General features: G+C 43.5%; 1 protein-coding gene across 2 annotated transcripts in view; it reads right to left on the minus strand.

Annotated features, from left to right (window-relative positions):
• Nucleotides 1-7,747: 7,747 nt before the first annotated feature.
• Nucleotides 7,748-13,907, minus strand: part of KIAA0930 (KIAA0930 ortholog) — a 162,873-nt gene continuing 156,713 nt past the window's right edge. For both annotated transcript variants that reach the window (XM_054038260.1, XM_054038253.1), the window contains exon 11: nt 7,748-12,987. In XM_054038260.1, the coding sequence (XP_053894235.1) occupies nt 12,947-12,987 (41 nt within the window). In that variant the 3' untranslated portion in view covers nt 7,748-12,946. The remainder of the gene's footprint in view (nt 12,988-13,907) is intronic.

Here is a 13,907-nt window from a genome sequence, read left to right on the forward strand (position 1 = left end):
CTCCCTTGCTGCAGTTTAAGCCCATTGCTGCTGCTTCTATCCTTGGAGGCTAAGATGAACAAGTTTTCTCCCTCCTCCTTATGGCACCCTTTTAGATACCTGAAAACTGCTATCATGTCCCCTCTGTCTTCTCTTTTTCAAACTAAACAAACCCAATTCTTTCAGCCTTCCTTCATAAGTCATGTTCTCTAGAGCTTTAATCATTCTTGTTGCTCTTCTCTGGACCCTCTCCAATTTCTCCACATCTTTCTTGAAATGCGGTGCCCAGAAGTGGACACAATACTCCAGCTGAAGCCTAACCAGCGCAGAGTAGATCGGAAGAATGACTTCTTATGTCTTGCTCACAACACACCTGTTAATGCATCCCAGAATCATGTTTGCTTTTTTTGCAACAGCATCACACTCTTGACTCATATTTAGCTTGTGGTCCACTATAACCCCTAGGTCCCTTTCTGCCATACTCCTTCCTAGATAGTCTCTTCCCATTCTGTGTGTGTGAAACTGATTGTTCCTCCTAAGAGGAGCACTTTGCATTTGTCTTTATTAAACTTCATCCTGTTTACCTCAGACCATTTCTCCAATTTGTCCAGATCATTTTGAATTATGACCCTGTCCTCCAAAGCAGTTGCAATCCCTCCCAGTTTGGTATCAGCTGCAACCTTAATAAGCATACTTTCTATGCCAATATCTAAGTCATTGATGAAGATATTGAACAAAGCCAGTCCCAAAACAGACCCCTATGGAATCCCACTCATTCTACCTTTCTAGCAGGATTGGGAATCATTAATAACTCTCTGAGTACGGTTATCCAGCCAGTTATGCACCCACCTTACAGTAGCCCCATCTAAGTTGTATTTGCCTAGTTTATCAATAAGAATATCATGTGAGACTCTATCAAATGCCTTACCACATCTACTGCTTCTCCCTTATCCATGAGACTCGTTATCCTATCAAAGAAAGCTATCAGATTAGTTTGACACGATTTGTTCTTTACAAATCCATGCTGGCTATTCCCTATCACCTTACCACCTTCCAAGTGTTTGCAGATGATTTCCTTAATTACATGCTCCATTATCTTCCCTGGCATGGAAGTTAAACTAACTGGTCTGTAGTTTCCTGGGTGGTTTTTGTAGATGGTCACTATATTTGCCCTTTTCCAGTCTTCTGGAATCTCTCCGGTCTCCCATGATTTCCCAAATATAATAACTAGAGGCTCAGATACCTCCTCTGTTAGCTCCTTGAGTATTCTAGGATGCATTTCACCAGGCCCTGGTGACTTTTCTAAGAGATTTTTATCTTCTCTTCTAAACCTACCCCCTTCCAATTAGCATTCACTGTTAAGCATTCCTTCAGACTTCTCGGTGAAGACCGAATAGGGTGACCAGATCACTGACGGGAAATATCGGGGGGGGGGGAGGGGAAGCGGGGATATTGGGATGCGGGGGGGTGGGTGGAGCAAAAAAAAAATAAAACAAAATAAAGCTGTTTTGCAGGTGCTGCCCCTCCCCCCGCCCCCAGGGCACATGCGGTATGTCCTGCCGCCCCACGGGGAAGGAGCCGCTGGAGCGAGAGGCGCGGGGCTCCGGACCCCGGCAGCGGCGGGGCAGAGCAACTCAGGGCCGCGCGAGTGGGCACGTAAAGTTTATCAGGTTGGGGGACCCCGGCCGGCTCCTTGCCCTGCCCTGTAGGGGGGTAGCGTCCCCACCCCATGCCAGCATGTCCTGCCGGCCGCCGCAGGCCAGCTAAGGAACCGAGTCCCCCCTCCCCCCAGCTCCTCAGCTGAGCGGCATTCCTCCGCCCTCCCAGGCTTGCTGCTGTAATGGCGGGGCAAGCCTGGAGGGAGGGGGTGGTGGCCAGCTCCCAGTTCCTGCAGCTTATGAGTACAGGCACCAGGCGGGCAAGGGGGCTGCTCCCCCAGGATGGTGATGGGGGGCTCAGTTGAGGAGCCAGGACGAGGGGGGAGAGGGCGACTCAGCTCCTTACCTGGCCTGTGGCGGCCGGTACGACATGCTGGCGCGGGGTCGGGGAGCCGGCCGGGGTCCCGTCCAAGCTGCTAAACTTTACATGGCCACTCGTGCAGCCCCGAGCTGCTCTCCCCCACCACTGCTGGGGTCCGGGGCCCCCCCTCTACCTCCTGGGGGAGCAGCCCCCTGGCCAGCCCCCCTTGCTCGCCCAGTGCCCCTACTCACCAGCTCCAGGAACTGGAAGCCGGCCACCACCCCCTCCCTCCAGGCTTGCCCCGCCATTACAGCAGCAAGCCTAGAAGGGAGGGGGAGTGCCACATGCCTGGGGAAGAGGCGGGGCCAGGGCAGGGATTTGGGGAGGGAGCCAATGGGGGATGGAGGGGGCGGAGTCGGGGGGGCAAGAGCCCTTCTGGGAGGGCAAAATTGCTTGTTTGTCCAGTGTCCCGACCGCACATCAGTCGGGACGTGGGACAAACAAGCAAATATCGGGACAGTCCCGATAAAATCGGGACGTCTGGTCACCCTAAGACCGAAACAAAGAAGTCATTAAGCATCTCTGCCATTTCCAAGTTTCCTGTTACTGTTTCTCCCTCCTCACTGAGAAAGGGCGTACTCTGTCTTTGGTCTTCCTCTTGCTTCTAATGTATTGATTAAAAAGTTATCTTGTTTCCCTTTATTCCGGTAGCTAGTTTGAGCTCATTTTGTGCCTTTGCCTTTATAATCTTGCCCCTGCATTCCTGTGTTGTTTGCCTATGTTCATCCTTTGTAATTTGTCCTAGATTCCTTTTTTTATATGACTCCTTTTTTTGTTTTTTAGATCATGCAAGATCTCGTGGTTAAGCCAAGGTTTGCCACATTTTCTATTTTTCCTACCCAGTGGAGTAGCTTGCTTTTGGGCCCTTAATAGTGTCCCTTTGAAAAACTGCCAATTCTCCTCAGTCATTTTTCCCCTCAGTCTTGATTCCCATGGGATCTTAGCTATCAGCTCTCTGAGCATACCAAAATCCACCTTCCTGAAATCCATTGTCTCTATTTTGCTGTACTCCCTTCTACCCTTCTTTAGAATTGTGAACTCTATGTTTTCATGATCACTTTCACCCAAGCTGCCTTCTACTTTCACATTCTCAACGAGTTCCTCCCTATTTGTTAAAATCAAATCTAGAACAGCTTCCCCGCAGTAGCTTTTTCAACCTTCTGAAATAAAAAGTTGTCTGCAATGCAGTCCAAGAATTTATTGGATAGTCTGTGCCCCGCTGTGTTATTTTCCCAACATTATATCTGGAGTCCCCCATCACCACCAGATCTTGGGCTTTGGATGATTTTGTTAGTTGTTTAAAAAAAACCTCATCCACCTCTTCCACCTGGTTAGGTGGCCTGTAGTAGACCCCTAGCATTACATCACCCTTGTTTTTTACCCCTTTTAGCCTAACCCAGAGACTCTCAACACTTCTGTCTCCTATGTCCATCTCCACCTCAGTCCAAGTGTGTACATTTTTAATATACAAGGCAACACCGCCTCCCTTTTCCCCCTATCTGCTTCCTGAGCAAGCTGTACCCATCCACACCAATATTCCAATCATGTGTATTATCCCACCAAGTTTCAGTGATGCCAACAATGTCACAGTTGTACTTATTTATTAGCACTTCCGGTTCTTCCTGCTTATTACCCATACTTCTCGCATTTCTATATAGGCATTTAAGATCCTGAGTTGATCTTGCCTCCCAGTTTTGCCCTGACCTTCCTTTCTCTCTGCCATTATAGCCCACGCTCCCTCCTATTTCTGACCCATCTCCCAGGTCTCCATGTTCTCCACTTACCTGTGGGCTTTGCTCACCTGTCCCCATCAAACCTAGTTTAAAGCCCTCCTCACTAGGTTAGCCAGTCTGTGTCCAAATAGGGTCTTTTCCCCTCCTCGAAAGGTGAATGCCATCTCTGCCTAGCAGTCCTTCCTGTAATAGCATCCCATGGTCGAGGAAGCCAAAGCCCTCCTGGTGACACCATCTTCGCAGCCAGGCATTCACCTCCACGATGCACCTGTCTCTGCCTGGGCCCCTACCATTAACAGGAAGGATGGAAGAGAATACCACCTGTGTTCCAAACTCCTTCACCTGTACTCCCAGAGCCCTGTAGTCAGTCTGGATCCACTCAGTGTCCCACCTCACAGTATCATTTGTGCCCACATGGATGAGTAGCATGGGGTAGTAGTCAGGGGGCTGGATAATCCTCGACAATGCCTCTGTAACATCTCAGATATGGGCCCCCGGCAGGCAGCATACCTCCCGAGATGAATTGTCAGGCAACAGATGGGCGCCTCCGTCCCCCTCAGAAGAGAGTCTCCGACCACCACTACCTTACATTTCCTATTCACAGTGGTGGCAGCAGACCTCCCAGCCTTACAGGTACAAGGCTTCTCCTCCTCTGCTGTAGGGGGTGATGCCTTCCTTTTCCTTTTTATATTCAGACAGTTGTTAAAGAAATAGTTCTATGCTTTGACAAATCCCACTGTTGCTGGTTTTGAACACACAGGAGCTGCTAATACTAAATGAGCATTGAGAGAACCCAAATTCTATAGCAATACTTCCCTGCTCATGATTAAGTTGGGAGTAGATTCCCTCCCACATCTAAATTTCACAAAAACAACAAGTAGTCCAGTAGCACCTTAAAGACTAACATTTATTTGGGCATAAGCTTTTGTGGGTAAAAAAAAAACACTTCTTCAGATGCAAATTTCACAGTAAGTCATTAGAACAGCCTGCTCTGTTAACCATTTCTAGCTAAGGGGTGTTTGCTGCCTTACTGAGGCAGATGCTTTGTTGCCAGATATGGCTGTATGGGACCAGGGATATGGTCTAAGCAGTCCTGCAGGCAAGACTTGTCCTCATCTTTTTGTTTACCTTACCGAAGGCTTATCCATGCTTATTAACTGGGGCAGAGCTACTACCTGATTTTCTCTTCATGTCAGGGTCACAGAGAAGAAGCAGGCCCAGAATCTTCCTAGTTTTCTCTCCCCTATGTCTCTTCAAACCTTCCTGCACAACTTTTTACCTGGTATGTTCTAGGAAGCACAAACAGTGGAACAAGTGACAATGCAGCTGTTAAAATGTGGGGGTTCCCCTGCCTTGGATTCTTAGTGCAAACAGTCTCCATCCACACCAAGGGCAAGTTCAACAGCATGAGCTTTATTTACAATGTGCTTCATAAACAGTTGTTCCCCTACAACCTAAGGCTCCCCCCCCCCCACCGACTTTACCTACTACCCAGATGCAGAGCAGGACTGATGAGAGAGCTCTCACCTCTGAAATCTTGGGCATCTCTGGTGCATCCTTCCAGGGCACTCCCCCTCCTCTCTTCTCGCCACCTCCCATGTCTTTCTGCCTCCCTTTTCAACTATTTGCAGCTGATTAGATGAATCACCCAGTAGTAAAACTATTACCTCAGCAATGTACCCAGGTGGGGACACTTCCAAAGTGCACTGAGTGGTGTTAGCCTTGGGCTACTCACACTGTCACAACAGGCTTTGCTTTCACATACTAAGAGTGTCAGGATGCAAGGTATCCACCACAACTGCCAATTAGGGGTATTTATCGGCCCAGAGTAACCGTTCCCACAAAATAGTCTACATTTCTCCTGAAAGACTCTCTGAATCTGTGCCGTGAGTTGCCACTTTGTTTATATCACTGAATAGAAAGATAATTCAAGGGAATCAAACTATGAAGAGGAAGCAAGAAACTTATGAATCATACAATATAAAAACATATATGGAGCATCTCTGCAAATGACAAGAGTTGGCCAAATAACTTTGCTTAGGGCAGTGTGTTTTTTCACCCCCACCCCGCCGGGGTAGACCCCCATTGGAAATCTCAGACTTAGTCTGCACCTCCCCCCAGGGGTCCATGGACCACAGCTTGAAAACTGTTGGCTTAAGTTGAACTAATTCTTTCCCAACACGGGGAATCTTTGTTGCACAAGACTTATTGCTACATTGTTTTAACAATGCTGTTTCTTTTGGTATAAGCCAGAGGTCACTTCTGGCCACTGATGCTACTGGTTGACAGCATCAGACAAGTCATATGTCAGTTGCTCAATAGCCTTCATAAGCAGCTAGTCCTGCCTGATAACTTGAAGCTACAGATTTCGTAATACTCCCTCCCCCAAGATAAAGGTAATAAATCCAAAAAAAGAAACATTCAAGTAAATGTATATTCCTTGTAAGAATCTACTTTCTAGGCTGTGAGCAGCCAAGTGGGAAAGCCCAGGACGTGGCAGGCTTCGTTTGAATTCGGTATGGACCCAATGGTCCAATGTGATGAGAGGAGGCAGGGAAGGTTTGTTGTTTTTTTTTTTAAATCCATTTGGATGCTGAGGCCTGCACAGAATACATCTACCCTTCTTATTAAACGGTATACACCCCTGGGAGCATATAGTACCTGTGTTCTGTGCTCTGCAGTGACTGACCAGTGGCTTCTGAACAGTTTGAGGCTTTATAGGTCAAACCTATACCTTAAACAGTTTTGGACTTCCTGACTTGGAAGGCTGCCTCATTCCTCATGTCACATTGCAGTCAGCAGAAGCACCTGAGCTGGAATCTCCTTGTTTCAAAAGATTGGCTATTTCAGTGCCAAAGGCATAAAAGCCCTGTTGGTACCCCCAGCTATTGACCATTGAGGGATGTTGCAAAAACTAGTTCTTTGCTAGGGCTTTTAGGGAGGATTGCATTTCTCTTGGCTGTTTTGCATTGTTGGCTGGAAAACTTATTTCCATTGCTTGGTTTGTAGTCTTATGCTGATGGTAGGCTAGCCTTGGGATGGATTGTTTTTAAATAATTCGTTAGGGGCCTTATGAGTGGGGACAAGTGTGTAGGTTCTACACTCTTCGCCCTCCTCCTGATCATTCCACAGAAAGAATAAGTTCTTCCAGGAGAGTCAGAACACTACGTTTCTGACCATGTGTGATCCTTTTCCATGTTTTGCAAAAAAAGCCACTGTTCTCGCCAAACTTCACTTGGGATTATTACCTAAAGTGTGCTTTTTTCCTTCACCCCTCACCCCCAATTTTCAATTTGAATAATGGATCACCATTCTCCATTTCTTCTCAAGCTTTTAGGTATTGCTGTGCATGTATGCTACAGTACATACTGGCTGGAGGGGCTGCATTGGGGTGTGCCTTGTCTCTTCAAAATTCTGATTCTTCAACATGGGGAAGCTACCACGTTTTTTAAAAAAATGCATGGTGCTTAAAAAAAAAGTGCTTAAAATCTAACTCAAGGTACTTTAAAATGATGCTCAGAGATAAAATTTAAATGAGGGGTAAAGACCGAACCCTGCATTCCTTATCCCAACAAAGATGACACTGAACTCCATGCCAATTTTGTCTAAATAAGGACTTAAGAATCAATGTCTCTAGCTTCTTGCTGGACTAATTTCAAACGGACAATTAATATCTTTTACATTGATTCAGATTAACAACAAACCAAGGGATCATTTCATGTTAATAATGCCTCACCATGTGGAGACTTTCAAAGTACCTGAACTTGTCAGGAAAGAAAAAATTCCAGCTAGTCATGTCTCAATATTCCATTCTATTTAACCTTTCCAATAGATAAATACATAAATGAGTTACGTAGCCATTAAGTCAGAGAATTACAAGGAAAACACAATTTTAAAAGATAATTTTTTTTAACTATTATATTTAATTGAAAATATGAAAAACCTTTTAAAAATGTGTTGCATTTTCCCCTCCCTTCTCCCCCTAAATACTAAAGTGATCACACAAGGAGCCAGTGTTAGTCACACAGGATGAATCTCTTTTACTCAAGGTCAAATGAAAGTAAACAGTCAATGGGATACTCATCTTCAGATAATTGCCTATTTGGTGGACCTTCGTACATGTTTCACATTATCATCCCAACCAATTTCTAATTTGCTGCTTAATATAAAGACTTGTAATGTTCTGGAAATATAAATTCATACTACCCTCAAACATATAGGATACAATACAAAGAAAATACGGTTAACAAAACATATGGTCATTGAAGAGGTCTTTGTTTATTGGGTGCAGGGTTCAACATTTTCTTCATGTTGCAGTAAGTAACATTAGTCTTATTTTTGGTGCACAAAGGTGTTCTCACCGCTCTTTGTTCAAGGGGCTCAGCTGCAGTGCTAGCATGATTTTCAGTTGATCATCTGTCACTCAATGCTGATGATCAATGAGGCAAAAAAACCATGCAACAAGTGTTAATTGGTTAAAATTAGTCTGAGAATATATTTATATATGTACATAGAGAATGTTGAACACTGTAACCTGCTTCCAGTCTCATATTATCCCAGCCAAGCGTCTGTACAGTTACATTCTGATGTAAAATACTGTTTTTTCATTTAAGGTTTGGTGTACAGGCAACTTACTCATTTAGCCGTTTCTCTACATGGGTTCTAGTCTACTTACTTTCTACACACACGATTTCTACACAGTCTGGTTCAGTCACATTTAATAATACAAAGTGGGGTAGCACCAGATAACTCTGGGCTGTGATTGCAGAGAACCCAATTCTCAATGCTTTTGAGTCACAACTCTGTGGAGGCCATGAGGACCATTTGTTATAAGGTGGGTCCATAGGAAATAGCCAGCCCTGCCAAGTAGGGTTAAACTCACCATTTCTGGCAGCTGTCCCTGTAGCACTAGTAGAATTCTCACAAGTACCTTTGTTCCATGTGTTTAGGAACTTTGAAGTCCCATTGACTGTTGCTGGGACATAAGCACTTTGGAAAGTTTTACCCTACATCTATTTTTATCAGGAAGATTTTAGACTTGAAAAAGTAGGTGACAAAACAAACTCAGCTGGAAAGCAAAATATTACAGTGACTGGCTGAAAGCAATGTCAAAGGGGATTTATAAGCACTTGCACGTGTGGACATAAGGCTGTAGCTACTTGGATCCAGTTGTGGCCTTAGAAGTTTCAGAACTGAATGCTGATACAAGAAAATATTTTGGAAATGTAATGTGTTATCTCCCCTTGCAAGTCAAACTAAATTTATCCCTCTTTTTAGAAAAGCCCATCACATCCTTTCTGCAAATGGAGGGCTGTGGATAATAGCATGATTCAGGTCACATCACACTTCAACCTATGCAAAATTTGAGAGGCTCCCCTACTTTCGTTTCAAAGCCAGGTTTGCAATGGTGAGCAAGGTGACCCGACTTATGGTTCTGAACAGGGACTATGCAAACCCAGGTTGGTTCATGTGGCTTTGCCTCAGTCAAGCTTTGCCTCAAGGTTGAGTAAATCCAATGAGAAGAAAGTGAACCCATTCTCAGAGTTTAGATGAGCCAAGCCTGCTCAATCTTATACATTTCTAATAATGGCTTCTATCAATGATGTGACATATGCAAGAGGTTGGACAGACTTGGAAGACATCCTGTGGTGGCTGGGGGGAATTGCAACGACTTTGAATGGAATTTTACATACACTGTGGTCTTTAAGGCACATCACCGCCCTGCTAATACAATATAATTGATCACGGAGAATGTCTTTAATGTTACCATTTCAAGGTGTAATAAGCTCTTGTTAAGTTTTCCAACCTAAACAGATTTCTTACACGCTTGTATTTGACGTCTGTCTCTATATTTATCTGGAGGATGATGGATATGGCAAATTTCAGTTCTCCAGAGGTGGTGGTTGTGCAGCACAATGGAAAAAAGCTATCAGACCAAACAAGAATAACCAATTGATTAACAGACTGACCTGAGCAGCAAAGCTTTCCAGGCTCAGGTTAACCATGGTGCTTTCTCATACTAAAAGAACTTCCATTCTAGTTGTCAAGCTTCAGTACATGATTAAAATTACTGCTGCTTCAATAGTCAAAACAGTAACTGGGCAAACAAAACCCTGTTTACTCTTATTTGTCGTCTATATGGTACTTATGGAGCTCAACAACACTTCAGAACATTCCTTGGTAGTTTTTTATTCCAGTGGTGCCTCAGCTCCATTGATTTAATGCTTTGGAGCTACAGGATGGAAAAATTCCAAATAAAAAGATCAGGGGCTCCCACCTCACATTCCCTTATGTAGTGTAGTGCAATAATATGCTAAAGGTCCACTATGAAAGTGCAGAGTAAGAGCATTTTAAGAGACTCAAGGTCCAAATAATATGCCAGCCTCACTTAAGCCAACCTCCTGCTAACGTCACTGGGACTCCTGCCTGCGAGGACTGTAGGTTTTGATTCTTAGGGTTTAATCAAAAACCAACCCAAATCCTCCTACTCTGGAGTATTAGGTTTCATTAAAAATATTTAAGCTTTTCACTTGACAGAAAACAACTGACTAGAGCTGTCCAGAGAGTTCTACTTCAGATTTTTAGAAGGGCTATTTTAGAGTCTAGCAATTTCCTCAGAGCACTAATGACATTCAAAACACATGGATTTGTATTTCTTGTGGTTGTCCAAGCTGGTGAATTTACAGCCCATTTTGGCTAGTCAAAAAGGTGACTCTTCATTCAGAGTGCCTGTGGCAGATCTGTTAACACAGTATAAAATATACCAAAATGACTGGCTGACTTTCTTAGCCCTTTAAAAACTAGACATTAGCAAAACTCCAGTCCAGATACAATACAGCAAGACAGCATGTCTTGCATAAGGCTATAGAATTTGTACTGCTTGATCCTAGAATTGTCCATACATTCCTGATTAGTTTAGTATCATGCCGTGTTTGCCATTTATCCTGAAAATATACACAGCATGAACTGTTTGGGTCTCCAGCCCATGAGAATTTAGGCTATTTAATCCTACCATATTGACGTCAGCCTGGGGGCGGAAGGGCGGGGAAGAACATGGCTGGAGACAGAACAGTACTCAGACACCTAAGTCACATTTCCAAATGGGTAAATTTTCCTATTCATAATATTTACTAATCTCAGAGTATTTGGTTCAAATGTTCCAATTGCCTCTAGAAGTACAAATGTTCTCTCTCTTCTCCCTCCCCACTGCAATAAACCGTTAACGAAAAACTGCATCAATTTGCTTAGCCCAGCAGTACGAAAGTGCAGAATTAGGGCATTTTAAGAGGTTCAAGACAAAGATTGGAGGTTGCTCTCTTGCCAAAAGTGATTTAATTCTTGACACAGGGATGGGAGGAACAATGTTCCAGACAGTCTCTAACCTGCAATAATATTGGTTAGCACTAACAAAATAAACTCTACTGGTTAATGAGTTACTTAAAGCTGAAATAGTTTGACTAAAGTGAATGGGAAATTGGCCTACAGTCTCTTGTAGAGTGTTCACATTGCCAGTGTTAGAAATACCATCACTTTGCATTAAGTTGACTTCTTCCAGCCTTAGGCTCCAATAATGCATATTCTAATTTAGGTTTAAAGTGTAACTATAAACAGACTGACAAGTACTTCTTACCAGCTGGAGCCATCATGCTGGGTAAGCAATAAAGATACAGTCTACCTTTAAGCTGTAGTGGAACCGTTTCCATGGATTCTGGGCAGAAATGAAGCTGAAAAGCTTTATTTGAAAGTCGCCTGATGCTACTGAGAGAATAACAACAAAGCAGTTTGGGAAAAGGTCAAGGGGAAAACCAAAGATTTAGGCTTTAAGCACATGCCATGCTGGTAACTGCAGTGCCAGCATGGAGCATAGGGTGGTTATATTCTGAGGGCTTGTTTATACATGCAGACAAGCCCTGAAAAGTAACTAAGAATGGCATCTGCGCTCTCAACTGATCTCTTTCCTGTGTGTATTTTAGAGTCTGCCAGTTACTGCATTGGCTCTGCAGTGCTAAGAAAGAGAACTATGCTATATTCTGGCTCCCCCATCAGAATTGTTAACTGAATTCTGGTTGCAGAGTATTTACCAATTGAACTTTCAGATTCCCAGAGAAGTTTACAGGGCTGTTATTTAGAAAAACATGCATTACTGCTAAACACAGCACACAACTACAAGCCTCCCACAAGGTCATTTCAGTTACTTTTCAGAGAAGAACTATACTTTAAAGAAAACCCTTTGTGCCTCAGTACAGTGAATCGTTACAGAAACTAAAACATAGAATCCAGGGAAATTGCTGAGTCAGTCAAAAGCTTCTGGGAGGAGAACTCGTTACGCTGCAGTCCTGCGAGTGCAGAAGGATAATAATAATCTGAAGGTGTTTGGTATTGGAGTCTAGTTATGCTCTCCCATTGCTCTATACTTTAAGACTTGGGTTTACTCCTACATCATAGCAGCAGCAGTACTGGAACTGGACTACAGATTTTCTAGAGCAGCATTTTCTTCCCCTCTTATGTTGGCTCTTTCCCTTAGACCATTCTAGAGCAGGAAGTCTTCACTGTTCTTTGGTAAATGGGGAAACGGTCATCACGGAATAAAGCTGTCTTAGGAATTCAGGAACGACACACCAACAGAAATAGAGCATTGAAAGCATTATTTTAGCTCCATCCTGACCAACTGCACATACCACAACGGCAACACACCTTGGTTGCATCTCTTTCCTTACCCCTTCTGACTAGTAAAATATTCTGTTGTCCCTTGCATCCCAAAACACATGCACACAAAGCCATTATAACAAGGAGGGCATGGACAAGAGTCTATGAACAAAGTTCATTGGTACATCATTATGAAATCCTAAAGTTGTTTCTCTCAACGAAAATAAAGTTCAACACATTCTGTACATGTTGGTTTCTCAGTTATAAAGTAAACACGGTAACAAATTGTTCATAAAGCATTGATTTTGTTTTTAAACACAGCCCCTTCTGGTTTTGTTTTTGAAAGTCCTCTAGTCAGAACACTATAAAGAGATGTATTACTATTGTGTGCAGACGGTGTATGACAGCAGAGGAAGGAAAAGAGAGGCACTTTGATTGGCTGGTATTCTTAACTTCCCTTTTTTTCTGTGTAGGTTTATGTTCCTGACACTAGATGGTAGCGTTGTCACAGAAAACCATCATGGATAGGCACTTGGCAGCAAAATTCCAAGGCAGTGCCCAGCGCTCTGCTATGTCATCAGAATTGGTTTCTGCCGCACTTCCAGAATATCTAAACAGACAAGGGAAGACAAGTTACAGTCCATATTGAGAATATCTGGCAAAAGTTATAATTGTTAAACAGCAAGTCAGAGAAACCAGTGATCTAATCATGGATTGCATGTTAGTCAAATTGTTTTCACACTAATTCAGAAGGGAATTAAAAAGCAGAACTGTCACATCATATACCACCAAATTCATATTAATTTCTTGTTCTGCATTGTAACAGTGTAGTGGTAAACAAGAGCTATGTGCCATCAGAGAGAGATGACAACTGATCCAATGTATAGTTTTTATAGTGGTATGGGGTCCTTTGACAGGAAAGGTGCAGTTGTACGGGGATCCTTTCAGATAACATTGTTAGACAGTGGAATAGTCTTCCAAAGGAACTGGTGGGAGCCCCATCACTAAGAAATTACTGTAGCAAAACAAGCTTTTGCTGCCACTGAGAAATGCACCCAAATTCTGTTCTTACAGACCAACGGAGCATCCGGTTTTCTTGAAGCCTCAGAGATAAGTGACCAGATAGCAACTGTGGAAAAAATGGGACGGGGGTGGAGGGTACAGACACCTATATAAGAAAAGGTCCCAAGAACCGGGACTGTCACTATAAAAACGGGACATCTGATCACCCTACTCAGAGAGAGACAGAGACAAACATTGACTGCTGGCCTTGGTTACAGACTACACAAGACCTAAGGGATTTTGGAACATTTTTGCTGTGTTCTAATTCAGCAAAACATTAATTTGGAAGAGCGCTTTTGAGAGTCAGGCCTCATTTTCAACATGGGCATTGAAAGGCAGACACTTAAATCTGTATTTAGGTGCCTAAATGGGCACTTGAGATATTTAATAACATTTAGAAATTGGGCTGCCAGTCTCTCCTTAATAAGGCAACAGAAAAAGAGTAAGGATTAATATTTAGTATAAAAG

The sequence above is a fragment of the Malaclemys terrapin genome, chromosome 1 (assembly GCF_027887155.1).
Source record: "Malaclemys terrapin pileata isolate rMalTer1 chromosome 1, rMalTer1.hap1, whole genome shotgun sequence".
Taxonomy (NCBI): Eukaryota; Metazoa; Chordata; order Testudines; family Emydidae; genus Malaclemys; species Malaclemys terrapin.